The sequence below is a fragment of the Equus asinus genome, chromosome 2 (assembly GCF_041296235.1).
Source record: "Equus asinus isolate D_3611 breed Donkey chromosome 2, EquAss-T2T_v2, whole genome shotgun sequence".
Classification (NCBI taxonomy): Eukaryota; Metazoa; Chordata; class Mammalia; order Perissodactyla; family Equidae; genus Equus; species Equus asinus.
Genome location: NC_091791.1, coordinates 152,219,426 through 152,246,901, shown reverse-complemented (window position 1 = coordinate 152,246,901; position 27,476 = coordinate 152,219,426). Strand labels below are relative to the sequence as shown.

At 46.8% G+C, this 27,476-nt stretch overlaps 1 protein-coding gene and 1 long non-coding RNA gene across 7 annotated transcripts in view; one reads left to right on the top strand and one right to left on the bottom strand.

Moving 5' to 3' along the window:
* The window catches only part of FRMD5 (FERM domain containing 5), a 300,073-nt gene that overhangs the window by 19,378 nt on the left and 253,219 nt on the right, over positions 1-27,476 (bottom strand). For 5 of the 6 annotated variants that reach the window (XM_014847088.3, XM_070502427.1, XM_044765006.2 and 2 more), the window contains exons 2-7: positions 25,843-25,947; positions 21,061-21,103; positions 20,753-20,831; positions 12,521-12,618; positions 10,226-10,349; positions 7,298-7,385 (exon numbers count right to left, since the gene is read on the bottom strand). In XM_014847088.3, coding sequence (XP_014702574.2) covers positions 7,298-7,385; positions 10,226-10,349; positions 12,521-12,618; positions 20,753-20,831; positions 21,061-21,103; positions 25,843-25,947 — 537 coding nt within the window. Of the gene's footprint in view, positions 1-7,297; positions 7,386-10,225; positions 10,350-12,520; positions 12,619-12,749; positions 12,911-20,752; positions 20,832-21,060; positions 21,104-25,842; positions 25,948-27,476 lie in introns of those variants that run through there. The other variant, XM_070502435.1, reaches the window with a different exon arrangement.
* LOC139042692 (uncharacterized) lies at positions 861-9,319 on the top strand. The gene is made up of 4 exons (XR_011499727.1): positions 861-1,035; positions 6,590-6,775; positions 8,008-8,118; positions 8,331-9,319. It is a non-coding gene; the product is annotated as an uncharacterized lncRNA (long non-coding RNA).

Below are 27,476 nucleotides of genomic sequence, written 5' to 3'. Positions count from 1 at the left end.
TGCTGAGCAAAGGAGGAGGTCTAGGTCGTGGTTCCCTCACATGGGGAATGAGCTCTGTGAGGACCAGGCCTTTTCTCTGCTAGGACAGGGCACAGAAAGCCAGTTGATGCACTGTGGTCTCTCAGAGGAGCCTCCTTTACGATGGGGGCCTCAGGTGAGAAATTTCTCTGTCAGGGTTTGAATGTGTTCAGGTGGCTAGAAAATTATGCCAGGATGCTGGTCAAATGTGCGTGCAGGACAGCTGTCTGGGGGGCATGGGGTTGGGGTCGGGGTCAGGGACCTGGCATGAAGCATGCAAGTGGGGGCTGTGGCTGTCAGGCTCCTCCAGTCTTTCCCACCCCCAGTTTACCTGCCTGGCACAGGTCTTCAGCCTCATCAGTCCTAAGAACAGTGAAGTCCCCTCAGGCCCTCATGAGCCTTGCCTCAGGAAAAATGGTTTGGCCTTAAAACTGTCTCTTAGAGTCAGGGTTACATGTGTGAGTGTCTGGGCCCAGGAAATAAACTGTTTTGCAAACATTTCCAAATAACATATTGTTGTTATTATCCTCGCCTCAGGGTCTGTCGTGACCCCAACACTTGGCTGCAAGTACAATGTCATTCAAACCAAGGGCAAAAGGCTGTTTAAAAATAACCTGAATGGAGATACTGAAGCCATGGGGTTGGATCTCCTCCTGCCTGTCATCAGCGCTTGGTGACCTGTTAATACCTGAGCATCAGCACTGCACACAGTCCCTGCCAGGGGCACCAGTGCTAACCCAGCAGGTTGGCAGAGATCTGGGGCAGGAGGCTGGCCTCTGAGGGAGGAATGCCTGGGAGAAGGGGTGAGGGAGGTCTCTGCTTGCAGGGAGGCAGCCTGCCTCAGACAGAGGGTGGGCACCGACAGGCCTTCCGCTCACTGTGCAGGCAGGACCCAAGGAAGTCCTAAAACTGCAGGTTCAGAAAGACAGAGACCTGAAGGTGGAGACCTTACTTTATTTGGACTCATACAACAGGCCCGCAGGAAATGCTTATTAGATGATGGTGTAAGACAGTGAGGTAGGCAAGAGGGGCCAGTGTGGCTGCCGTGGGGGGTACATATATGGGCAAAAACAAGGGGGGAAGACACAAGTGTGGAGGTGGGGAAGGTGTCTTACAGTGCTCTCTGAGAGAGAGGAAAGGCCTAGAAGGGAAAACAGGTGGAAGGATGGAAACGCAGGGTCGGGCCTGCAGAGGACTGTGGATGGCGGGGAATAAAAAGTAGGGAAGAGAAGCAGGGGGTTGGCGGGGAAGGGCCTTCTTCTTGCACCCCCGACCCCCGCAGCCAAGGCAGGGCAGAAGAGCACCTGCGCCATGACCACGGCTCCGGTCAGACCACGCAGGCTCAGGTTCTGGCTTTGCCACTCACAGCCTGTGTGACCTTGCCAGCTCCCTCGTTTCTCTGTGGTTCTGATTCCTTGTTGTAAAACTAGGGTTGATAATATTAACTACCTATTACGTTGTGCTTCGTAGGCACTGAATATATGCTAGTGGTTGTGTTGTTGTTAATATTATTATAGCTGCTACTAATTAGATTTGTTCAACTGAAGACAAAATCTTTTTTAAAAAAAATCTAACATTTTACTATTTTTCCTGATGTTGATGGGTTTCAATTTTGCGAGTTAGGAAATGAGGGTGTGGGAATTGGGGTAGAAAGGGAGATGTCACTCATTGTTAGGGGACCATGGAGAAAGGGAATCTTGATGATACATTTGGGATTTGGGGTGAAAGTGAAGTGGGCAGGAGGGGAAGGAGACAGGCTGCGACAGAGATCTGCGAGGCATCCCAGTGACGGGCCCCTCTGGCCAGAGCAAAGGGGACAGAAGGTCCTCTCCTGAGCTGGGCGATGCTGGCCAGGTTACCTGATTGGCAGTGTCCATCTGCACTGTCCAGACACCTCAGGGCTGGCTCTCTTGACCTGGCTGATTTGGACCAGGGAGCAAGCTGGGAACAAACCCTGATTAGACACCACCTCATTCCAGTAAGGAATAATAGCACCTTGAGCAATCCCAATCCAGTCTCTCCTATGAGGAGAGCCATTCTCCAACTGCTTGCACTGCAACAGTTGCAGACGAAGGCCGCTACTAGGCCCCAGCACCTGGGCGTCCACAGGGACAGAGGGCAGCTGGAATGTTTGTTACTTGTCTCTGGCACGTGAGGGGTGGGACTTGGAATTACAGCGACAAACCTCACATCTGTACCAGCATGAAAACACAAACAGGCAGCCACTCTGACACCTTCTCTGGAACTTTTCCAGTTTCTTCTATCTAACGTGTCATTCTTGTTGTGAGTCTGCCCTTGGGATCTGTGTGTGAAAGGACAAGTTATATGACAAAAAGAGAAGGAAATGAGGACGAGGAAAGAAGTGAGAGAGAGAGCAGTAACCTGTTCCTCAGATCTTCCATCTTATCAAGCTGGGGTCTGTCTTTCCTCCCTGTCTCCTTCCCATCCTGATGAAATCAGTATCCACAGGACTGAGCCACCAATGGATCTGGGAGGTGGAATAAAAACTCAGGTCTTGACAGCCACATAGTGGATATCGCCAGCCCCACTCTACATCAGAGAACAGTAAGAATTCAGTTCACTTCTACAGCTGTGAGGCAAAAAATTTGTTTTCAATTTTTTATCCTACGCAAAGAGATTCAGTCCTGGTTTAGGACTCCAGCTCTGCTTCTTATTTGCTCTGTGAGTTACTTAAGTTCTCTGAACCTCAGTTTCTTCATTTGTAAAATGAGGACAGAGATTGAGAAATATCACTTCCATCTGATTTTAGGGAGATGGCCCAAATGACTCATTGCCAGGACATGGCCAACAGTGTTTTACTTGGAGAGCAGATGGATTTGCACTGAGTCATTCACGTGTTCATATGGAACCCACCATTAAACTTGACCTACATCAATTCATCATCATCAAAGTTCACCCTAAGATGATCACTCTGCCCAGAAAAGGATTTTTGTTTCTTTTTTAAAGATTTTTTTAAATTATTTTTTTCCTTTTTCTCCCCAAAGCTCCCCGCTACATAGTTGTATATTCTTCGTTGTGGGTCCTTCTAGTTGTGGCATGTGGGACACCGCCTCAGCATGGTTTGATGAGCAGTGCCATGTCCACGCCCAGGATTTGAACCAACGAAACACTGGGCTGCTTGCAGCGGAGCGCGCAAACGTAACCACTCGGCCACGGGGCCGGCCCCCAGAAAAGGATTTTTGGAAATCACAGCATTGACTGGTTCTTGGAAGTAGGGACATCTGGCCACCTTTGCGCAGTCCCTACAGGTTCCACCTCTGGATACAATGAAGTAGGCTTCTGTCTGCTGCCACCCCAGAGGACAACCTGGGTGTGACAGAGTCAAGACCATGGCATTCTTGTGGTTACGCCTCTCAGGCTCATCCAGTCCCCTCTCAAGAGCCTGATTTAACCTAATTCAATCTGGGTGGATGAAGCCTTTATTATTCTTTAAAAACCTTAGGGAAGAAGATTCCACATGCTCCTCCAGACACTTATGCCCATTGCTGAAAGAGCTTGTAGCTGGGAACCTTTACCTTAAGTCAGTCATGAAAAGCACCCAGTTTCAACTTACTTAAACATGGCCACAAGAAACTAGAGTGGAAATGAGGAGGCGGTGGCACCCCGTAAGAGGCTTGGCGTCACCCTATGACAGCTCAGAAATGGAAATATTGATGGAAACTTGCCACTTAAGTGGCTTTGGTCAAATTCTTCATTTCAGCAGTAAACTGAACACTCTCCACAGTGCAGCCGAGAGGGGCCCACCTGAGGATGAGGGCGAGCCATCAATGTTCCTTCTTGTTCTGTTTCTCTGAAGTCAGGGGCAACTTGTCAAGATGGGGAAGGGGGTTTGTTTAGATAGGAGCCTAGGTAGCTAGATTATGAAAGTAATGATCCAATTTTAAGGGCAGAGCAATGACACTGTAATTTTATTTATATAGTTGATCTAACTTAGATCCTGCTGAAATCAGTTTTTTCCTGGTCTATACAGAATAGATACAAAGCCACTTGGTGAACTGACATTAAATTTGTATATAATGATTTCAGTAGTCTCGTAGGTTTTTGTCTCTATCAGAACTGGCAGTGAGTCTCACCTTGTTCCTAAATAAATGCCATCTCTCCAGAAGGAAGACCACGAATGATAACTTAAAGAGCACAGCACTGAGACTCAGACAATTTGAGGTTCGAGTCCCAGTACTGTCCTTACCAGTGACTCTGGACATGTTATTAGTCCCTCAGAGGCTCAGTGCTTTTATCTTGAAAAGAGGACAGAAATATCTTCTTGGCAGTATTGTAAAGATTAAATGAGATAGTGTATGTAAGTGCCTAGCACATGCAGGCTCTGAATAAATGGCACCTTCATGACTCATAATAAGGCTGGGTACCGGCTAGTATCTGTGATGGATCTGACCACTCCATAAACCTCAGCAAGGCAGGAGGCCACAGTCTGGGCCTGCAGGAGGCCCAGGGCCCTGTGGAAGGAACAAGATGGTGGCTCCTGTGGTTGGAGAGGTGTCAGGGCTGGGCAACAGGGACAACACTGGCTGCCAGTGGTTTGCTCCACTCTCCTCCTGCAGCTGCAGGCTTGCTGTGCGGGGAGCTCCTGCCAGGAGTTGGGGGCTGAGAGCAGATGTAGGGAGCTCAGCACAGCTTGTGCAAGTTCAGAGTTTGGCTATTATTGTGAGCCAGCTGGCTACTGGAGCCCCTTGGCTGTCCCACCCAGAGTTGGTAGGATCTCCTCTTCCTAGTCCCAGAGCCAGACCAGGACACTCTGGGCCAAAAGAAACCATCAGTGTGGACAGGAAGAACAGCAGCTTTTTAATCAGTCCAGGAAAGCGGAGCCCAGCCGAAGTGTTGTTCTGCTCTCATTTAATTATCAAAACGATTCCTCTTCTTCCGTCCTCCCTAGGGCTGCATGCCCCAGATTCCCTGGGCCCAGTAATTGCCTCTCTGTTAATAGAAATCATCAGTATTTATTACAGTGAGTGCTCCAGCTTATTTCAGCTCTCTTTGTAGCAGCATTAAGGCGAGCGCTTGGTAGCATATCACCAAGTGACTCTACTTAAAAACAAGAGTAAAGGCTCCCGAACTGTTCTCCTTGCTCAGGAGGCTCTGAGCCAGAGCCCAATGAGATGAGCTGAGGGACCATGTGCGGGGTCTGCAGCAGGGCCCCGACCTGGCCCTGGGTGAGCAAGAAGTACAGGGCCCAGTAACAAGGACTGGAAACCCAGTGAGAAGACTGCTCCCACCTTCTCCTGAGAGGAAGTCTCCTGGGGGCTTCTGCTCCTTATAGATACATAAGCACGGCAAGTGACTTGAATTGAAATTCTTGTTCTCCCACTCAGGCCTTGTAAATTGTGGCCTCCTGGAACTTTCATCTTCTTATCTATAAACCAGGAAAAATAATATCTACGTCCCAGGGCTGGCATGAGGATTAAGTGAGACAATAATGGGAAAGGATTCCAGTGAGCCTGCCAGGGAAGGCATGCCACAAACGTCTCTTCCCTCCTTCCTTCTGGGAGTTGAAATGATACGATATATGGGATTGGGCCTTGCACAGTGCCTGGTCGTCCTTTCTACAGCCTCTTCAGATTCTGTGTCCAATGACAGACAAACTCATGAAAGAGAGGGCTGAGCCAGGAGCCCCGCAGTCCTAGGGTGCATGTGACTTTGGACTGGACACCAGGCTGGCTGCCGCCATAGCTTCCATACCCACATGGGCAACAGTGGAGATCCCTACCCACCTCCACTCAGCTGTGCTCAGGTTCACTGTCTGCCCATCTCTATGTGCTGTTAGGTGAGAGCCCTGCCCAGGGACCCATCTCTGAAGAGGTGGGCACTCTGTGTGGCTTCAAGGGGACTGGGCAGGGTTTGAGTCAAACTCAGAGGTGACCTGGCACCTTCTGATGACTGTATCTATCTTTAGGCAGCTATGTCTTTTAAGGTTCTTAAGTGACTCAGCAGTTCAGGGAGCATAGGTATTGAGTACCTACTGTACTCACACAGATGAGGAAAGCAAGGCTCAGAGAAGGCTCCAAAGGCCCTGGTAGGTAGAAGACGAGTACTGAAGCTGGGGCCAGCTGACTTCTAAGGTCTCTTCAGTCCTGTGCAGGGCCCCTCCTGACAGTAGCTGAGCAATTTATGGAAGTTAAACTACACCAGTTATGCAGAGGGCATTATTTAGGAAGCTTTGCTAATTCATTTGTAAATATCTGTCTATCACTTTTTTGGTATAAAGAGGCATGAATGTGTTTTCTGACAGTGCTGGCCTCCAAGAACACAAGAGTCATCTAGCAGTAGGCTGTGCTGGTGGATAGGGAACCAAGGAGTGGGGAAGGTGGCCAGGGTTTCTGAGCGCCAGAATGTTCTCAAAGTTCATATTTGAAGTTTCAGCATTAAATTTTATGCAAGAACAAATTACTGTCACCTTACCAGGGAGCTAAGGGAAATGCAACTCTGTCCCCACATAACTGGGTTCCTTGGTTTCTATTCTATTAATTTTTGTTGGAAACTTATGATGTCCCCTCACCTATTACGAAGAAAGGGTCAGTGTCCTCCTGGTCCCATTTAGTTTTACTAGTCGTACGGGGGCCTCTCCAGTAGTGGAAAGAGAGAGGCAAAAGTTTGGAGAAGCTGAGGCAGAGACCAGGAGTGTCAAAGCAACTGGGACGCGGAGAAGAAGTGGAGGTCATGGGTCTCCAGTGCTGTCCGCAGTGACTGTTGCTGCTCGAGCTCATCTCCCAAATGCCAGACACATGTGAGTAATTACAGAGGTTTTCTCTGGGCAGAGCCTCCCCGGCTGGTTCCTGTCTCACCCTCACAGCGCATAATGGAATTAAATGCGACTCCACTGCATCTCCGCCCAGTGACTTGCTGCAGTCAATAAAACCCACTCTTGGAAAGAAACTAGATTACAGGTCAGCGAAGGGTGGGAAGTCCGCTGAGCTGTCTCTGATCATTCCCTGTGGGGGGCCTTCCACATTCCTCTTCTCTTCATTTCCACCAAATTACCCACTGCTGCCAAAGTGGGGCCCCGGTTTTGGATCTGTTATTCAGATTGACTTTGCCTCAGACCCTCCGACATTGATGTGGCACCAAAAAATTATGCAGCATGGAATCCAGAAGAGTTTTCAAAATGAGACATTTCTCTGGCATCTGTCACTAAAAGAGCCAATCATTCAGATATTGAAGGGCCGGTGGCGCAGGCATGTGGCCCACCCTCCTGGCGCCCTCCAGAGGAGGCAAGGTCAGCACAGTCTCCAACAAGGGGGGCTCTTACCTTACATGGATGAGGGTCCACCCCGTATGTCTCCAATGTCTGTGCTTTTCTTAAAAAGTTCAGCTCTGATGTTGCTGGTGTTTGACCACTGGAATATAGAAAATGAGATTTTAGAGTTTCCTGTCTCCATACGTCCCTGAGGTAAACTCATTATTAAGAAGTACTCAGGGTGAGTCTCCAATTTGTCGAGAGTCTGCTCCCTGCTCTGTTCTAGGACCAACTTCAGAGACTCCTGTCTCAGGTCAAAAACTCAGATGTCTTTAGACTGAGGCAGGCTACATAATGAATGACATGGGCTGAGTGTAACAATGGAGAGTGGTGGGGACTGTGACAAACCAGGGAGTGCTACTGCATCTAATGAGGGCCGCTGTTCCTCAGTTCCAAGACTGTAGTCATGTGGGAATTCAGGGCCCAGCATTGCTAGATGTGATTTTTAAAGAGAAGTCAGAGATGCTAATTTTTTATGATGTTTCACAATTTTAAATAGTATGGGGGCAAACAAAACACATCTATAGGCTGGCTGCAAGCCATGGGTGTCTCATCTGTGATCTGATCTAGACTGAAATACAAAGAAGGGGCCTGTATATCTTGCTGGCACTGCCTAACCCTTTTCCTTTACCAAAAGGAAACATGGGAATGGAGGGTGACGAGACACTGTAGGAGACAGCGCTGAGCTCGCCAGACTCCACAATAGCTCTGTTTGTCCACAGGGTGATGACTATGAAAAGGAAACAAGCAGAAAAAGGAAGATACCAGCCCTGGCGCCAAGCCATCTGAAGGGGCCTTTAGCATCATTCTCCTCCCGGCTGCCTCTTTAGCAGGTGTGTTGATGAGCTCGACACAGAACCAGTGGCAGTATCACCATCAGGCTCCCTCAGGGTCCAGAGCCCTGGTGAGACAGATGTACTTCTACAGATGTGGGGTTGGCTTCGGTGTGAGGAGGGGTGCGCGGTTTGTGAAGCCAGCAACAACTCTGATGACTGGTGGGCAAGACTGCAAGTTGTTCATTTCTAAGTTCATCATTTGCCTCCAGTAACAGGGCCGGAAACAAGCCAACCCAAGGAAGGAGCAGGCCAGATTCCCTCTAGTGTCCCTCTGGAGAGGCATCCATCAATCAGCACCTTTATATGTCAGCCTCTGCTACTCGCTGCAAAATATACCAAGGAATATGGCGCAGCCTGGGCCCTGAAGGAACTTGTGTTAGAGTTGGAGAAAGGAAACACAGACACGTTTTTACGTTATGAGGACGAGGCTGAACCTGTGGAAGTAGTACCTGTGTAAGTGGGCATTATGTTGACTGCAGACTTCTACATCCAGCAGTGTGCCCGAGACATGGAAGGTGTTTGGAAAAAGCTCGTGTGGCAGGCAAGGGGCTGGGCACCAAAGGCAGCTGAGCACAGCTACCCCTTCCAGGGAGCTTATCATTCCCTGTCTGGAGGCTGGCAGGCCTTGCAGGTTCCATTCACCCCTGGAGTTGGCCCAAACCTCCAGGGCCCTGAGAGCGGGCATCATTTTCTGGGGGATCCCCTGCATTCTGCTAGATTTCTGGGGGACTGTCCCCACCGCTCTGACACCTCCTAAAACCCTCTGGCAGTGCCTCCCGGCTGTCCTAGCACATCCCTGATCTCTCTTTTGAATGAACGAACCATGAACCTTCACACAGGTCCATGTTTATTCTGACCTTTACCACAAGGGGCCGCTATTTCCCTAACAGAGTGATGGGAGGAGCCCAGCCGGTGCCGGAAAGGCTGCACCTGCATGCGCAGGGGGTGGGATGCAGCCAGGATTCCACCTCTGGTAGGTGTCTCCATTCCTCTGGGAGCGTGGAAACAAGTCCTGCCACCGATGGTGGGCAGGAGGTCTGTTTACAAAGGCTAAGGAAGCTTTGGGTACGTATTCGTTGGTAAAATCTTTGAGTGAAGGTGAAGATTTTTTGCTTTTTGTATATTTAGGGGGATGAGGGGGTCAGGGCAGAAACTACTTTGAGCTTAATATTATCAATAAAAACATCTCCCCCCCCCCCACCTTGGGCATTGTCCTTCCTCAGAAAGGTAGTTACACAAACATTTTTAAAGATTTTTAAAAAATTGTAATGTATCAATATGATGGCACGTTTTATTTCACAACATTGCATTGTATACAACTGTTTGTTTATAGTTTATCAGTTTGGGGAATCTGTGCTCTAGCATGCCACACAAAGTGGAGCCCAAATACCCTATTGTTGTTTTTTTAAATCAATCTTTGTAGAAAATTTTATTTCATATGGGTGAAAGGATGTGTTAATGCTATTTTATACAAATTGGCATATTCCGGGCAAACTAAGAGAATCTGAGGAGGACAAGCCTCTTGTCTCCAGCTGTTTCTCCCCTCCTTCCCTGCAGGGGTGTGGTGTGGAGCGGGGCAGTTCTAAAGACACAGCCCCGAACCAAGTGCTCCAGGGCACCCACAGCATTTATGAATCAGGCCAGCCCTGCACAGTCCCATCCACTGACCCAGAAGCCACCTGTCACACTGTTACAGACCGAAGGCGGAAGCTTGCCCATTTTTCACATCCCCACTCAATCCTTCTTCTCTTCCTTCTCTTCTGCTGTTTCTTTTATGTTTTCCTTTTCCTTTTCCCCAGTTCATGCTTCTTCCCTAGACTCTTCATCTATCTTAGTGAAGCAAATACCTTTCAGAGGCCAATCCCTCTCTGTTTTCCTTACAAAACAATGGCTGTTTTGCCTTTAAGCCTCAGCCTACACCACTCTTCTTGGAGAGTGAGACCACAGGGCTTGAGTTGTGCTGTCCGTGGATCACTGAATGTGGTGCATCCCAGGGTTGGGAAGGCTGGGTCTGTGGGAGCAGAGGACGCAGCACAGAGCCTGTATGCTCAGGCTGTGTGTGTGCAGGAGACAGTGTCCTGTGCCTGGACTGCATGTCACGCACCTGAGTTCTGTCTTGTGAATCTCAGCAATTTTCCTTTCCAGCTTCTCTGAATGTTTAGGGAAAAACTGGAACTTGGAGCTGTAGCCTTCAGGGTGCTTCCCTGGGTCATAATCCCCAATCTCCGCTTGCAAAAGGAAAGTAGAGGAAAACATTTGTGGAGACAGGTAAATCATCACTGGCAAAGCAACAAGAGATTAACACTCGGAGCAAAAGCCAAAGCACGCGCCAGATTTATAGAGAACAGTGGATCCTGAGCAAAGCTGTGGGTCGGGAAGAGGGCCTGCCCCTCAGGAGCTGCCCACCTTTGCACAGCTGTGCACACTGGGTTGATATCAATTCTAAGCGGAGAGACAGTAGAGTTGACCCTGTGTTCTGAGGTGACCACAAGTAAATTTGCAATAAAAGAGCAGAAGCCTGCACCACGATCCTCATCCATTTGGCCATGAGAAGAGAGCCTGGGAGCAACGCTCTTTGTGGCAGCACAGGAAACTGAGCCGGATCAGGAAGACAACCTCTTGGGCCTGAGCCAGATCAGAATTCTAAATCTTGTTTTGAGGATTTTAGTAGGGACACAGCAAATTGATGAATGAGCCATGACCCAAATGCAGAACTCAACTCGCAGTCTAAATCAAAGCAATCAAGTGAATAAATTTGGACAAATATTCATTGAGGACTGACCAGGTGCCAGGCCCCCCCTTGGAGAGGACTGCAGAGTGGGAAGACTGGCTGTAACCAGAAAGCACCATTAAGTTCAGGAGCACCAGGTCCTAAGGCTGACTTCTGAGTTCCCTGCAGGGGATAAGGCTTTCTCCTGCAGCTATTCAGAGAGAGAGCCCATCCCTAAAGCTGCGGAGATCTCAGCTCAGTGAACTCTGAGGCGTGGTGACCCATGGTGTTCTCCACAGTCTGTTCCCAGGTCAGGACCCAGCTTTCTCCACATGAAGTACTCCCCAGGGAGCATACTGGGTGTGTTAAGAGGAAGTAGGTTAAGAAGTTCCAGCTGCTTTGTGCTTGTCCTTTCTCCTTCCCTGGTGAGAACAACAACCAGTGCAGATGAGAAGTCTTGAGGGAGGAGTAAATATTAAGAGAAAAGTGTGCCCTTCTCTCACAGCTGAATATTGTACTTGTGGCATAAATCTACTCATTGTGCCTTCCAAATAACTTGGAATTTTTATCGTTTAGCAAGAGACCAAAGGCTTCCCTGGGCCTAAAGTCCAGAGTGACTTTGAGCCATGGAGTCACTTATTATGATTTTATTTTGAAAGCTACAAGTGGAGAACATCCATGTTGGACATCAGTTACTTCTTTAAAGAAAAAAATAGAAAATTTCAATATGGTTGTTACGGTAAAACTAAAGGAAAGACTGGAGTCTAAAATTTCACTTACATTGGACCGGGTTTTCTTTTAAAAATGAAAAGGGCATCTTTGGGTACCATAGAGTTGGCAAGCAGACTTCCTGTTTAGGTGATTTTTTTTAAAAAAATAAGGGTCTCAGAAGTCAAAGTTGCAATGGGCTGACTTTTACATTCTTAATGCAACTGTGACATTTCTCTTGCCAGAAGAACTTTAGTTTCTTATTGGCAAGCATTTTCTGGGTTCTCTTCACAAAGTAGCTTCCTGGAGGTCACGGATTTCCAATTAAGAGCTCAGATTCTTTGATGGAAACTTTGTGATTTTAGTGCTATGTCCAAAACAATCCAGTGAGACTTTCAAGCCTAAGGACTAAGAGAAGTCTAGGAAGAGGCATTGAGAGTCCTCTGCATTTCACGAAAGGAGAAGAGATCATATATGCAGAGTGCATACCTTTCCCACTATTTTGCAAAAAAAGCCAGTCTGGGCATCAGCTGGGCACAGACTCAACTCTACCTTATTAGCATGTTAGGAAATGTTTGTTATTTGGAAACATTTTCAACTTTGAGCACTCTGAATGGAAAGGTCTCTAAAATAGAAACGAGAATTCCAAAATGCTTCACATCTTTGAGATTTGCATGAAAGGACAGGAAAAAATTGATTCAGATAACTCTCCAGAGTCTTAGGAACTTGATCAACCAAGCATGCAGGGAAAACCCGCAGAGTCCAGATGACCTGCAGGGGCTGGCAGAAGACCTCAGGTACAGTTGAGGGTTGAGTGGTCTGAGCTTTCTGGGTCTAGGGAGTCCAGGCAAAGTCCTCTAACTCAGACTCTGCTTCAAGTTAGACACTATTCATATCCAAGAAGTAGTCATCTGTGGTAACTGAAATAATGTAATCAGTACTTAGCATGAAAAGCAAATTTATTCTGTCAAAAGTCATTACCTTGAAGGATATAAGCTGCTAACAAGGCAGCATCTGATGTTTTACAGAGGAGGCGGCCGTGGTAGAGATCCCTTTTGATCTGCAGGAAGACTAAATACCTGGAGAGAAAACAGAGAGTGAACCAGAAAGGATTTCTTTGATTGCTTTAAGACATAAATATGTAATAGAAACCTATCAAAATCTTTGTCAGGGCACTTTTAATACATTAAAAAAAAATCTCAAAACATACCACAAAACAAATACATTTTCCATTTCCCCGCCTTCAAGTACTTTGCCCCAAACTCATTGAGGTTCAATTCAAAACATCCTGTCAGTTTCCTTCGGTAGCACAAAACAGAAGTGGCGCTTCCTGATAAAAGCGTCGTCCTCCAAGTGCTGGACTTTGGAAGAAGCCAGCCCGGGTCAATTCACTGCGGAAGAAGAAACCTGTCATAAGGCCCTGGGTCTCTCTCCACCTCAGACTCTGGCTGACATTCCTTCTTAAGAAACGGAATGGTGGGTGAGGGAACCAGCCCAAGAAAGAGCTCTGCCTCAGCTTGCCAAGAGAATCTGTCTACCTGTGGAACAGCCTTCAGTTATTGGCAGAGGTCAACCAGACGTCTTAGAATTTGGATAGGGGAGGAAGAGGCACCAGTGAAGGAAGCATAGAAACTTGTGGCTGGCACTGCTTCAAATATAGAAAACTCTCCCCTTGGGTGGCAGGAAGATATCAAGATATCAAGAATGACAGCTAATAGTGGCTGAGGTGTATTGAGCACTTACTATCTGCCAGTACACGTGTGATGCACTTTACATGTAATACTCATCTAACTCTCACATAACACTTTGAGATAGGTACTGTAATTATCCCCTGTTTTTAAGATAAAGAAACTGAGGCTTAAGTGATTATCTCATGGGCACACAACTGGTAAGCGGCAGAGCCAGGATTCAAATTCAGAACTGTTCGACTCCTGAGGGTGGCTCTTACTCACTGTATTATACTGCCCTCCTGGCACTGTAACTGCTTCGTAGTTTCACAGGTCGTTGGGTGGACCCTATTTGCAGTGGAATAGGAATGGAATTGTTGACTGTCCAGTTTGAAATGCCTTTATAAGGAGTGCGGTCTCTGAGGTTCATAACCTCACAGGTCTCTTAAGAAGAGCAAAAGCCAGGAGTATCAAATGCTTGAGTGAGTCACCTACCACAGTGGCTCTTTGGCCAAGGGACATCTGTGGTAGTTTAAAAATATGACCACAAATTCTTTGATACTCCTCATTTCCAGAGATAGAGCTTAATTCCTTCCCTTTGAGTGTGGGTTGGACTTAGTGACTCACTTCTAACAAACAGAATAAAGCAGAAGTGATAGTGCTGACATCTGAGACTAGGTCGTAAAGTCACTGCAGCTTCCTCCTCGTTCTTGTTTTCTCTTGGATTACTCATACTGCTTGAGGATGCTTAAGCAGCCCTATAGAAAGGACCATGTGGTAAGGAACTGAGGCCTTTTGCCAACAGCCAGCAAGGAAGTGAAGCTCTCTGCCAATAGCCGTGACAGTACACCATCTTTGAAGTGAATCCTCCAGTCAAGCCTTCAGATGACTACAGCCCCATGAGAGACCTTGAGCCAGAACCACCCAGCTAAGTTGCTCCTGAATTTCTGACCCACAGAAACTGTGATATTAAATGCTTGTTATTTAAAGCTAAGTTGTGTGGCACTTTGTTAGACAGCCATAGACAACTACAGCATTCCTAGGGGAGTAATGGAAATGTAGTAAAATTCCCTTAAATTCCATCAGCCTGAACCAAAAGAAATTGGGTCCTTCCTGGACAACTAGAGGTTTCCATTGCTTCTGTTTTCAGGCTGAAGAATAAAACAGAGGATTCCATGCCCACTTGATCATGTGGAAATGCTCAAGAGAAAAAGGACCATTGACAGTGTAACTTCAGGGGTGGGGGCAGGGACGGATACCAGTAGGTGACTCTGAGAGCCTTGGACTTGGTGATTCCAGTCATTAACAAACAGAAATGAAGGAACAATCAAACCTGCTTTTCTCCTAAGGCCTTGCTACTCACAGTGTGGCCCACATATCAGGGGTATCAGCATCATCTGAGAGCTGGTTAGATATGGAGACTGTTAGGCCCACTCTAGACCTACTGAATCATTTTAACAAGATGCCCAGGGGATTTGTATATAAATTAAAGTTTAAGAAACACTGTCTTAAGAAAATTCAAAAGCATCCTTCTAACCATCTTAGGATGGACTGCCCTCCTCAAACCAAAGGGAAGGTGAGTACTGTAGTCTGGAAGTAGTAAGAACTCCCCTCCTCACCCCAACCATCACCATCAACCCCACTCTGCCCCAATGTTTGCCAAGAAATACTGAAGGAAAAAGACATCATGCAGAGTGAATAATTAAGATGGATCTACCAAATCAAGCTTGTCTTCACTCTGCTTCCCACAGTGAAATGCCACATGGTGTGTAGGAGAGAGGGAGAGGAGGAGCGGGGGATGAAGAGGATGAAAGGGATGAGGGGGAGAAGGGGAGAGCGCTTTATATGGTATGTGGGAGAGAGGGAGAGGAGAAGAGGGGGAGGGTGCTTCTGTGCCTCTTGCTGCTCCAACTCCCACCTTCCATGGGCTTTGGCAGGATGTGGAAGCAAACCTTTTGCCCCTTAATCACTGATCACTCCCTGCGCCTGAGTTCATACGTCACTCCTCCCACACTTCTCTGCTGGTCTGTGTCCAAAATTCAGGGACAGCACATACTGGACTAAAGGAGATATTTTAAAGGGAGAACAAAGCTCTAGGCCGTGATTCTCAATGTGGCAATGAGGAGAACATCCCCCTGGAAGGACATCAGAGAGAGAGAGTGAGTGTGTGTGTTCGTTCCCGGGTTTGAAAAAGCCCTTCTAGAGCTTCTGATTTGCTCCCTTCCCGCTCAAGAGGGACAGGCTCCTCCTCATACTGGGATCCACTGTCTTTATGAGGTATCTTTATTGATGGGTGCATGACAAGTGCCTCAGGTGAGCTGGAAAGGAAACAAAGCTTTCCACTGCTGGGTGGGGTTTCTTCAGACTTCTGGAGGTGGGACAGTCGCAGGGAGGTCAAGGGTAAGGCCATGGGAACATTGCCAGTGCAGCAACTGGAGGCAGGCGGAGGAGGAGAGGCAAGTCAACATCCTAAAGAAACAAACCATAGTCTTTAGAGGACAAGGAGAGACGAGCTCATGAAAGAATCAACTGACAGCTTCAAGGACAGAGTGGCACTAGGGGTCCCCACTCCCTTTTCTGCCACAGTGGCTTCCATCAGCCTTCATGTTTTGTTCATTTAAGAGGTAACCAACAACTTGGTGATATTGGTCATGAAAGTATATCCCACATGACTCAGAGCATCCTTAAACCTATTCCTAAGAGACCCTGGCATGTTCTCCCTTGTCACACATGGGCCTAAGGAAGACTATCTTGTTGCCTGAGGCATTGCCACCAGGGCCACTGTGTTGCCAGGCAAGGGATCAGCCTGCCAGAGCCGCCCAGCCCAGCCACCAGCCAGCTCCTGACAATCAGGCTGGTTGGGTTACCCAATCTCAGAACAGGAGTTATAGAGCCTGATTCTGTCATTTTATAGCTGAGGAAACTGAAGTCCAGAGATGTAGATGACTTGGCTGAGGTGACAGAGTAATCAGAATCAAGGTAGGCCTCCTGACTGAGGGCGTGCTGCTGTTTCTACCCCCATGGTAATTGTTAGTCATCAGGTTAGAGACAGAGGGGTCCTAAATGAAGTCAGGAGAACTCTTTGTCATCAGAGAGAAATCTTCATTGGAACCAAACAAGAAATCAGCTTTAGACCAGATTTAAGACAATAAGCTTGCTCCTTAGGATACTTTTTTTGGTAAACTTTATCTATTTCCTTCTGGCCTCAAGAAGGCTTTACTCCACCTCCATTTTTGTTTTAAGGCAGTGTTGTCCTAAATTGATGGAGATGTGAATCAGAAACATCCAAAGGCAGAATGAGTGAGAGCCTAAAAGATGGCCAAGGAAAACTCGAGTTTTTCTGTAACATGTACATCTCTCCAAGGTATTGGCTTTGGCATTATGCTTTCTGATATCAGAAGGTGGGGTTGAATCCACAGATATTTCCAGAATTAAAGGTTCCGAACTCTGGAAAGCACTGGCAGCTCCTGAAGAGTTTCTTCCAGAAGATCCTTTGACCCCTGGCCCTTCCCTTCAATAGATTCTTTGCCCCTGGTTTCCTCTATTTTTTTTACCCTCCTTTTTCCTAACTATAATCTTGTTTAGTATATCTTCCTCCCCCATACTAGACTGCAAGCTTCTTGGAGTAAGAGATTATGTTTTATTTACTTTTAATATTCTTCTAGAGAGCCTATACATCCTGTGCCTAGCTCACCTACTCACCCTCCCATCCATCCATCCATCCATCTAGTTCTGAGCACTTACATGTGCCAGGCACTGCGACAGGTGTTAGGAATATAGCAGGGAACAAAAGAGAGTCCCTGCTCTTATGGAGCTTACATTACAGTGGGGAGAGACAGAGAACAAAATAATAACAAGACAAAATAATGATGATTTACTGAGTGCATGCCATGGACCACACACTCTACTGTTGAACACACACTAATCCTTACAACAACTCATGAGGTGACTACTGTCTTTATCCCTGCCTCAGAGATGAGGAAACTGAATGATTAGAGAGATTGTTTATATTGATTGATATTGATTAGAGATATTGATTATATTGTTGTTTGCCTTGGCACATAGCTAGTTAAAGAATGACTTGGGATTTGAACCCAGGTCTTTTTGATTCTGTAGCTTGGAGTTAGCAAACTATAGCCTGTCATCAGAGTTTCCAGTGAAATCAAATTTTATTGGAACACAGCCATGCTCATTCATTTATGTATCACCTATGGCTGCTTTCGCTCTATGATGGCAGAACTGAGTAGTTGCAAGACCATATGGCCTATAAAGCCTAAAATACTTACTATCCGGTCTTTTACAGAAAAAGTTTGCCAACCCATCTTAGCCTAAACTAGGCTCAAGTGATGTTCACTGAAGGAATAAATAACCTAAAAACTCCATTCATTCATGCATATATTTGTTCATTCTATTAATATTTTTTTGAGCACCTGTTCAAATATGTGTCTGGCAGTTTGCACTCAGTTTCCTTCTATTACTTGATCTTTCTGAAGAGTTCGTACACCTGCGGTCCCTGTTAAAAGCTAAATCTGGTGCCTAATCCCCATTTTCTCTGCCTTATCTCTAGCTCAGACAAGAAAATCTATTTATTACTTTAAAAAATGACAAAAGAGATTAATCAGGATTTGGCAACTAAATTTATCATCTGGGAAGAGTCCAAGAGATAAATTGAAGCACAGTCCTTTACTCCCTACTTCATCCCTTCCTCTCAGCCTGGCTCTACGGGAATAGCTGAGACGGCAGTGAAATTTAGGACCAGTACTGCTGGAAAAAACACACTGACAGCTAAATTAGTTTGGCATGAAGGTGGTGTGGAGGGCTCTAAGCCAGGAATGAATTATGGGAATTGAGTGAGGCTGGGGCAGGTACCCACTCTCTTAAGATCAGCAGGGATATGAATGAGGAGAAAGATACAGCTAATTCCAGGGCCTCCACACACGGCCTCACAGAGGAGAGGGCACAAAGACTCCTGTGGGTCACTCTCCTGAAGAAGCTTGGAAAATGCATTCTATGGAAGGAAGGCTCGTGAAGTGGTGAACGAAGGCGAATAGTCGAGGATGGTCAGCACAAATGCGTGCAGAAGGGAGAGGAGCTCACACACCTGTCAGTATCTTTGATGTCTGCTGACCTGCAGAGAGGCCTGGCCATGGTCCTCATGCTGCACTGACCAGGACTTGGATGATTACCTGGGATGGCTTTCTCTTTGAGTCCTCAAAAGTTAGTTGCTTAAGTGTTAGTATTCTAGCTTGTGGGGAATGGGGACAGAGGAGGGTGGGGATTATCAGACAATAAGTGCCTTTTCACATAAGCAAAGGAGAACACCACAGCTAACTGTACTTGTGCCTCACACAGAGTCCTTAGGGCCCATGGACCATGTAATCAGTCTGGTAGCAAACAGACAGTGAGACCTGGCTCAGTGCAAGGCTCACTGGGGAGTGTATGAAGAAGTACAAGACCGTAGTGTAGTGGTTAATCCTCCCAACAATTCTGAGGTAGCTATTACTATCCTCATTTTATAAATAAGGAATCTGAAGGCCAGAGAGGTTAAATATGTTATGTCCAAGGCCTTATATCCAACAAGTGGCAAAAATAGGATCTAAGCTCCCAGGTCTATGCTGCTTCTTGAGTAGGAGGGTCTGTACATTCGACTTATGTAGTGACATTTGATTTAGAAAATTGTATTGTTAAGAGCTCCTGCTAAGGGCCAAGATAACCACATATTTTTGTTTTTTAATCAAATCAGAAAGCCATGTGTCTGTCGTGCTCTCACTGGCAGCACACTGAGTTGTGTTAAACCAAGCCCTCTCATCCCACTGTTGGTCCAGTGAGGTAGAGACCAGGCAACCCTGATGCATGGTGTTAGCAGGCGAGGTGCCAAGCTCTCAACAAAGATGTGTTAAGTTTCCTGATATGTGCACAGAGTGTGGACTTCTGGGGCTGCCCTGGCATCATCACCTCTTTCCAGAGAGAAGTGGGTGGGCAGGCTCAGAGCTAAGGCAAATCTCTGGAGGTCATGAGCAGGGCAGGCTAGTGCTTTGCCAAACTCCTCTCTGTTTAAGTTGTTAAACATAGTGGTTCTATCCTCACTCTCCTGCTTAAAGCCACATGATTGCTCATTAATATGACAAGCGTGGTTTTCAGAAACAAAGTGGGAGCCACATCCGCTGCCACGTGGGTGAGCAGAGCCTGCAGTTTCTGTGCTGTGTAAGGAGCATGAGTTTGGTTCTACCTTCACACTTCACTGTCCTCGGTGCTTCAATGAAGGTGGGTGCACACTGCCCTGAGCATCTGGAGGAAACAACTGTCCTGATCCTTCTGACTCCATCACAAGATTCCCCTCAACCTCCACCGGGGCCCATGCGAAGAAGTCTCTTTCCCTCTGTCTCCCATTTCTTCGCTTCCTGTGCATTATGTACTTACTCCTACTTCTTGCCCTCTTTTCTCTCCATTTCCTCATTTTCCTTCTCAGAGAAATTTTTGCTCCTTTTATTTGATTTAAAGCCAGTGGCACCACTCTTCAGAAAAGAAGTGAACATAATTCCATATTCTTTCTTCCTTCCTTCTTCCCTTTTCTTCCTTCCTTTGAGATTTTCCCAAGCAATTCAGGATCTAGAAGCACATCTCAAGGCCTTATAGGACAGTCTCTATGACTGGCAATGGCCTCATCCCAACCTTTGCTTTCTCCAGGGCTTTAGGGAGGGGAGTAGAGCCATCTCTTCCTCATCTTTAGGATTCTCTGGCATCACCTTTTCACCTAGGGCCCAACCCCCTACACGGTAATATCAAGGTTTTGCTAATGTCAAAATTAGATCCCTAATATAAAAATTAAGGATCCCTGTTACAGAGAGTTCCTGAATCTCTGAGGTAAGACTTTTAGAGTGAATTCGGCTCACATATGCAAAACCCTGGGGAAGCTTTGAAGCTCCTATTCATTGATCCTCTTGTAGGATGGTGTGGGCACAGAGGTTCTTTCTCATCCTGAAGTGGTGCTAGATGAACAGGATTCATTCCATGCAGCTGCCTGTCCGCCACAGAACATGATCCCCACAATGAAGAGTTTGTCACGGACTGGATCCATCAGCACACTGGAGCTTACCCACTTGGATTTAAAATCTTCTGTACTTCCCAGCTTGTCTTTCAGTGTCGTGCTTTGGCATTTCCCAGGTACATTAGGCCACTGGAGTCTATTTAACCCCCAAAATAAGCAGCAACACAGCCCTCTCCAAAAACATCCATAGAGGCCACATCATTGGTAAAAGAAAAAAGGCCTTTGATTAATTAGTTACTCCCTTTGCAGATAACCAGTTTAAGATGAAGTATTCACACTTCTTGAAGGAAAGATGCTCACTCTGTTCCAGTTCCACTGAGGATGTAAGCAAAGAAAGCACGTGGAAATGAATACAGAAGAGGTAAGGCTGTATTTAGGAAGAATTCTTTGCCTATAAGAGTTAGGAGTTTCCAAAACAGAGGATCTAAGAGGTTACAGTCCCTCTTTCCTATCCTCTCCACCAGGTCCTGTGGCTGAGGGAAGTGTGTTCAGCCTTACCTGGTTATTTCCTCTTTCAGGGCAGCAGGATCTGCGGGGTAGAACTTCACACGGAAACACATGGTGAAGGGAGGCTGGGCTGCAGAGAAGAAGAGGTGTCCATCAGGAGAGACCCTCCCCGGAGGTGACTGGGCTCCCCTCCCCACTAGGATGCACAGGCCTGTGAACCATCAGAAGAAAATCCTCACATGTTTAGGGCCAACTTAAGTGCAGAACAGTGGAAAATTACCAAGACTGACTACAAGCAGGGGGTTCCATCCCACCCTCCCCAGGGGTGAGGCTTCTGTCTCTCTGTGGAGAATACTTACATCTCAGTTGCTTCACCACAGACTTTGTAAACTCCAACCAATGCTGAAACAGAGAACACAGACAAGAAAACCCTAATGAGAAGCAGTGTCAAATATAACTTGTTTTATCCAATTTAAATAACTAGACAGATTGAAGCCCAGGGTGAAAGCAGCCCCGAAGCTTTTGATATGTAGGCTTGAAGAGTAAGGAATGATATGATTTTCTGAAATAAGTTCACCATGGAACCAGCTGTGATGGGGGAAAAAGTTCCAGCTTCAGATGCCATTTTTCGGCTTCCCTGGCAATGCCACCTTCCAAAGCAGGGTGCCAAAGTTCTGAGCCACGTTTCTGGCATACCAGTAAGCACAAGTGAATGCACGTATGTGTGAGGGAGACAAAGCCCCACCTGGCTTGAGTAGGGAAATGCTGACTTTAATGGGTTGTGTGTGTTTTTGTTAGGCACCAACTGTTTTTGGTGGGGGAGGAGGGAGTGGTGTGTGTGGGGGGGAGAGACAGAGGCTATTGGTAGCAGCGCTAGGAAGTATTGACAGGCGGAATTTCATAAATGGTGAGAAGGCAGGGATGACTGGTGCATATTTCATCTTTGTTTGAGTAACATATTGCCAATCCTTGTGTTAGGGAATGTGTATCCAGGATTCCTTGGCATCCAGGGATGTTTAAAGTCTAACTCTGTTAAGATAACTAACCACAACCAATGTGTAGGATAGTATTCTGTTTCCCTTGGATTTTCATAGAGGCAGGATATAGTGGCATTACATTTTTTCCCATGGTACTTATGTTTGGGGTGAGGAAGCAATGAGACCATTCTCTATCTGTTTCCCAGTTCAAGGTGGATGCTTTATAAAATGCATTATTGATGTTTACTGCTTTTATGCTAATCAGGAACCTTGACAATTTGCAGAGAGGTAGAACTGCTATTATTAGGGGTTTTATTATCTGGAAATAGCTTAAAACCATAAGCTCTGCAAGGGTAGAAAACTCTGTCTTGTTTACCACTGTATCACTGGTGCCTAGCACAGTGTTCAATATGCTCCTGTCGAACGGATGAAGGAACTGGGTCCATGCCTCCCTGTTTTCTGGCTATTTCCCTTTAGTGTAACATCTTGGCAGAGTCTTCCCTCTGGCAGGAAAGCAGCCAGGGCCATGCAGACAGCATCCTGGCCTCCCTCGATTCCCAGCTCTCACCTTCTGGGTTGGGCCAAGGGTCATGCAGTTAATGGACCCACTAAGAGCCAGTTCTTCCGTCAGCTCCACATGGATAATCTGGGCTGACATTCTGCTCTCTTGCTTCCTCTGATCTGAGTTCCCACGAGGCTGGCAACTCATTATAGCCACTCAATGTGGTTAAGAGGTCCTTCTCACATTACACGGCCCACCACGACTCGGCTTCACAGGGAAGCAAAGGCCAGAGATGAAATTGCACGTAAACAACTGGGGTTCCAGGCTGTGCCTGTGAAGGCAGAGGAGGCCTGTCTGTTCAGAGCACACCGGAATTGTGTACAGTGAGGAGAACATAACAAGCGTCTGGGACTCAGTAAACAGAACGCCTCTAGACATTAGACTGATAGATTAAAATAAATAAACAAAGGAAGATAGAAACTGAGAGGAATGACTGTGAGATCCATTATCAGCAGAAGGCAGATGGAGTTGAATGACAAAAAGGCCATTCCCCTTGGCAACAGCTGGAGAAGACTTTAGTTTGTACTGGAGTGCGAGCTCCAGAAAGGGGGAGGTGGAAGAGATTGGGGGGGCGGTGGGAAGGAGTGGAAAGCAGTCACAACTTGTCCAAGAGATTTTAAGGGTCTGGTAGAGAAATCTTGACAGGATCCCAAGTATTTGCTGATTACCAGAATTAACTTTTGCAGCTCTCTGGCTAAATCCAGGCCCCAGCTTCACCAGCAAACAGATAACACAGGGTTGGGGAGAAGGGGTCAAGAGAAGAGGAACAGAAGGTTCAGAGAGGGGAGTTTCCTCTTGTTTGCATTAATGGTCCATTGTGGCACAATCTTCAGACTCTGGAGGCTTGAAAGGGTGCAAAGCAGAGGCTGAGAGCAGGCTGAGACCTTGGGCCTGAGTCAGGAACAGGGGAGAGGGGGAGTAAGGGCAGCTCTCCAGGAGGGACCAGAAGGATTCTCAGACCCCATGGACACCCCTGCAGAGCAGGCAGTGATCAGATGGATGTGAGCACTGGGTTCTGACTGCCTGGTGCCCCAGGGGAGGAGGTGAATTTTAGGGCCTCATACCCCAGGGGAGCCGGGAGCTTTCCTCCTCCATCTCTAACACGAATTACTAGACCTAGGACAACAGGTCTTTACAGGTCCGCTTCCCCACAGTTCTCAAGTACCCCTCAAGCCTCTCTACTCTCCTTAACGGCTCAAAGAAGGCACAGAATCACACAATTTCAAGATGACCAGGTATGAATTCAGCAAGGAACCTTAGAAACCATACAGGCTCTGGTGTCAGACAGGTAACAGGCTTTGCCACTTACCTTGAGGAAGTTACTTAACCTGAGACTTTATTTACTCATCTGGAGAAAGGATATTATAATTGTGGATACTCATCTCATTTGTGGTAATGATTAAGTAACATACGTAAAGCTCTCAGCTTAGTGCCTGATACAACTCAGCACTCAGTAAACATCAGTTGAAAGATCTAGGTTCACATTCACTTCAGTGCAGAGCCCAGCACACAGCAGCCACTTCATAGAAATGTTACTTCTCCTTTTCCCCATTTCCTTATTTTTCTCTATCTCCTTCTGCTTTTAATCTTTACCACCTCCACATACTCTCTTATATCTCCTCAAGCACACTCTGACCTAACTAAAAAATAATGAACAGGATACATTTTGCCCTTTTTTCTTCCTACACCACTTTCGTTGGGCGATGAAGAGACCTTGGGGTAACTGGCCTTCCTTCTCAAGGAGAAATGGCTCAGATCAAAAAAATAAACAAACAACAAAAAAAACTCCTTTGTAAAAACAGTCCATCATTATAAAGTGAATGGACACCTACGTGCCGCACGGTGAGGACGTATAACTTCTGGTGTCACAGCACTTTCGAGGATCTTATACTATGATCCAGAGTTAAGGACAGCATTTATATCAAGACAGTGGAGCCTTTATAGAGTGAGGGGCTGACATCAACACTGCTTTCCAAACAATGGTGATGCTAAAAATTCTGCTGAGCCAGGAGGAACTAAATATGGCAGCAAAGTGGGGCAGGGCTTGTCAAAGGAAAGGGATACAGTCCTTTTGAGTCTTTCCTAAAGCTCATGTGTTTAGCAGAAAACCCTAAATGTTACCTGGGGAGCCAGTGGCTCAGAGCATCAAAGAACAAAACAGCACTTGACTCTAGCACGGTGAGGAGGTACCCATTCATGCATTATCTGTGGCCCTGGGCACTGCTGGGAGGCTGTGCCCTCTGGGGCTCCAGGGCCCCCAAGTGGCAGCAGAGATGAAGCCCATGTTTGGAGCTGTGAAGAAAATCAGTGGACCCATGAAAGGGGGATCCTCTGGGATTCATAGTGATAATGTTTTTGGAGGGTGGTAAAGAGGAGTGGGCACTGGGCAGGGGTGTAGGGAAGGGAGACATCGGGGCCTGAATGCTTCTGCATACTTTCCCACTTCAATGAGGATGCAGAGAGTACCTCCCCATAGAGAGAAAAGGGCTGATGGACAAAAGTTATGGAAACTGCAGGTGTCTGCTAGAGGCGCAGCTGGGCAAGTGGAGGGGAGAAATATGGCACTGTAAACCGCTACCTCACCCACTCATCATTCCTTCAGCAAATATTTATTGAACATCCACTACATTCTAGGCCCTGTGCTAGTTCTATGTGAAAAGTGATGAATCAGATAAAGTCTATGCCCTCATGGAACTTACATTTTTGCAGGGAACACAAGTAATCAAACAGGCAGTCAGCGTGGTGTAATCAGCGCTCCAACAGGGGTAGTTAGCACAGGGCATGTGGGGGCACATAGGAGAGGCCCCTCACTCAGAGTAGGGGTTAGGGAAGACTTCCCGGAAGAAGTAAAAGTCTAAGCTGAGACCGTATGTGTGAGAAGGAGTTAGCCAGAAGAAAAATGTGGAGAAGTGAGGAAAGGGAGAAGAAACGTTCCAGGCAGGGGGCACTGTATAGGTGAAGGCTCTGAAAAGAGAGAAGGATGACCTGTCTGGAGAGCCACAGTATTGTCTGGCTGGGCCACAGCAGGGAGAAGACAGGTCAGGGGAGACGGAGCTGGAGGGTAGGCAGGGGCCTGGGGATAACGGACTTGTTCTCCTGTCTGGACTATCATAGCCCTTGTCAATGCCCTGTGTCTGTAGAGCTGCCTGTATTGTGTGGAGCAGAACAAGAACAGCAGGATTTGCAAGGCGCTGAAAGGCCCATGTCAATTCAGCTCTATCTCTGTCCTGCCCAGATTGGGTCAGCGTAGCATATTGCGTGAGGCCGCTCCTAACCAGAAAAATGTGGGTCAGCCCATTTACTAGAAAGGGGGCAGGAGAGGCCCAACCAGTGACCTGGGCTCCAAGGCCACAACACAAGCCCACTCTCTGCCTCCAACGGGGCAACTTTGGGGAAATCACTTCAGCTTCTAGGCCACCATTTTAGCATCTGTAAAATGGTGGGCTACACTAGATGAGCTCTGCTAAGGTGTCCTCCAGGTCTCATAATATGATGTGAAGAGATGACACCCAACTGCTAAACTCTGAACATGAGTGACAGCTCAAAGCTTCAGGATTAGTGACCAACCCTCTCCTCCATTTGTACTTTGAATATTGACTTACCCGCTGCTTATCTGGGTCCACAAAGCGGATTCCAAAATAGTCTTTCTCAAGTAGGTTCAGGTGGTGGCAAAGAAGGTCAAACAGGTACTGGCCTTTGGCATCTCTCTGCAAAGAAAGAAAACTCTACTGAGAAATGAGAGGGGTTCTTCACTGTAACTTTATTTTGCTAGTTATTAAAATTAGTTTATAACAGTTGCAAGAGGCTATGGAAGGGGCACATATTCATAACTTTGCCCTCCGTATTGTGATGCATTAGATATTCTCTAGAATTCGGTGGCTTTTAGCACCTGGAAGGAGCCCAAGAACCCTTCCTTCCACAAAGATGTCCAAGAGGTGAGAGTAGAGTCAGCTAAGCCCCGTCTCAACCTCTAACGCACAAAGCTTCCCGGGGGAACGTCAGTTTGGGTGTAGGGAACGTCAGCGTGTAATATACTGAGTCCAGCTGGCTCTGCCTCTAAAGTGTATCTCGAATCCTCCCGCTTCTCTCCATCCCCATTACCAATCCCATTGGTTAAGCCATCACCATCTCTCAACTGGACAATGGCCAGAGCCTTCTAACCAGTTCCCTGCTTCTGCTCTCCCTCTCTCCCCTCAGCAACCAAGGTGACGACAATATAGACATAATGTCTTTTTTGCTGAATAAGTAATACAGGCACATAGTAAGATATTCAAGCATACAAAAGGGTATACTTCGAAGAGTAAGTCTCCATTCTACCCTAGTCACCCTGTGCCTCAGTTCCCCTCCCTAGAAGCAACTCCTTACCAGCTTCTTCTGTATCCCTAATGTGGTATTTTATACATGGGCAAGCCTATATACACATACATCTCCTCTTTTTAAAATACAGTGGTGGCATATTTCACACTGTGTCCTGTTTCTTGGGATTTTCCCCACTTAAGGTATCTTGCAAAACCTTCTATAGCAGTACACATAGATGTGCCTCACAGTTTTTTTTTTTGTTTTTTTTTTTTTATGCCTCACAGTTTTTAACTGCTGCATACCACTGGAATGAACCTAAATTTATTTACCCAGTTCCATATTGACAAAATTGTTGCTAAGCTGCCGTTACAAACAACACGGGAGCGAGCACACAGTGATCTTTAATTATGTTACCATCCTACTTAACACTGCCAGTGGTTTCCTGTTGCTCTCAGAGAAAAATCCAAACTCTGATCACCGCCTCCAAGGCCCTGTGTGACCTGGCTCCCGCCTCCTCTCTGAACTCATCCCAAATCATTCTCCTCACTACTCTCCGCCACAGCCTCTCTGTTCCTGAATGCTCCGAGGCTTTTCTGCCTTCATGACTTTGTATTCTGTCTGCCTGGAATGCTCTTCCTCCAGCTCTTCCCTCAGCCACTCCTCTCCTCGAGGTCTCAGCTCAAATGTCCTCTCTGCAGAGAGGTCTTTCCCCTATAGGATGGCCCCTCCCAGTTTCTATCTCATTTATCCTCTTTAGTTTCTTTATAGCATTGACAACAATCCGTAATTATCTTGTTGATTTGTTTACTTATTTATTTATTATCTGTTCCCTTTCTAGACTATAATTTTCATAGGGGCAGGAGCCCTCCCCTAGAACTTAGCATAGGGCCTGGCATATGGCAGGTAGGTCCTCAATAATTATTTGTTGAATAACTGA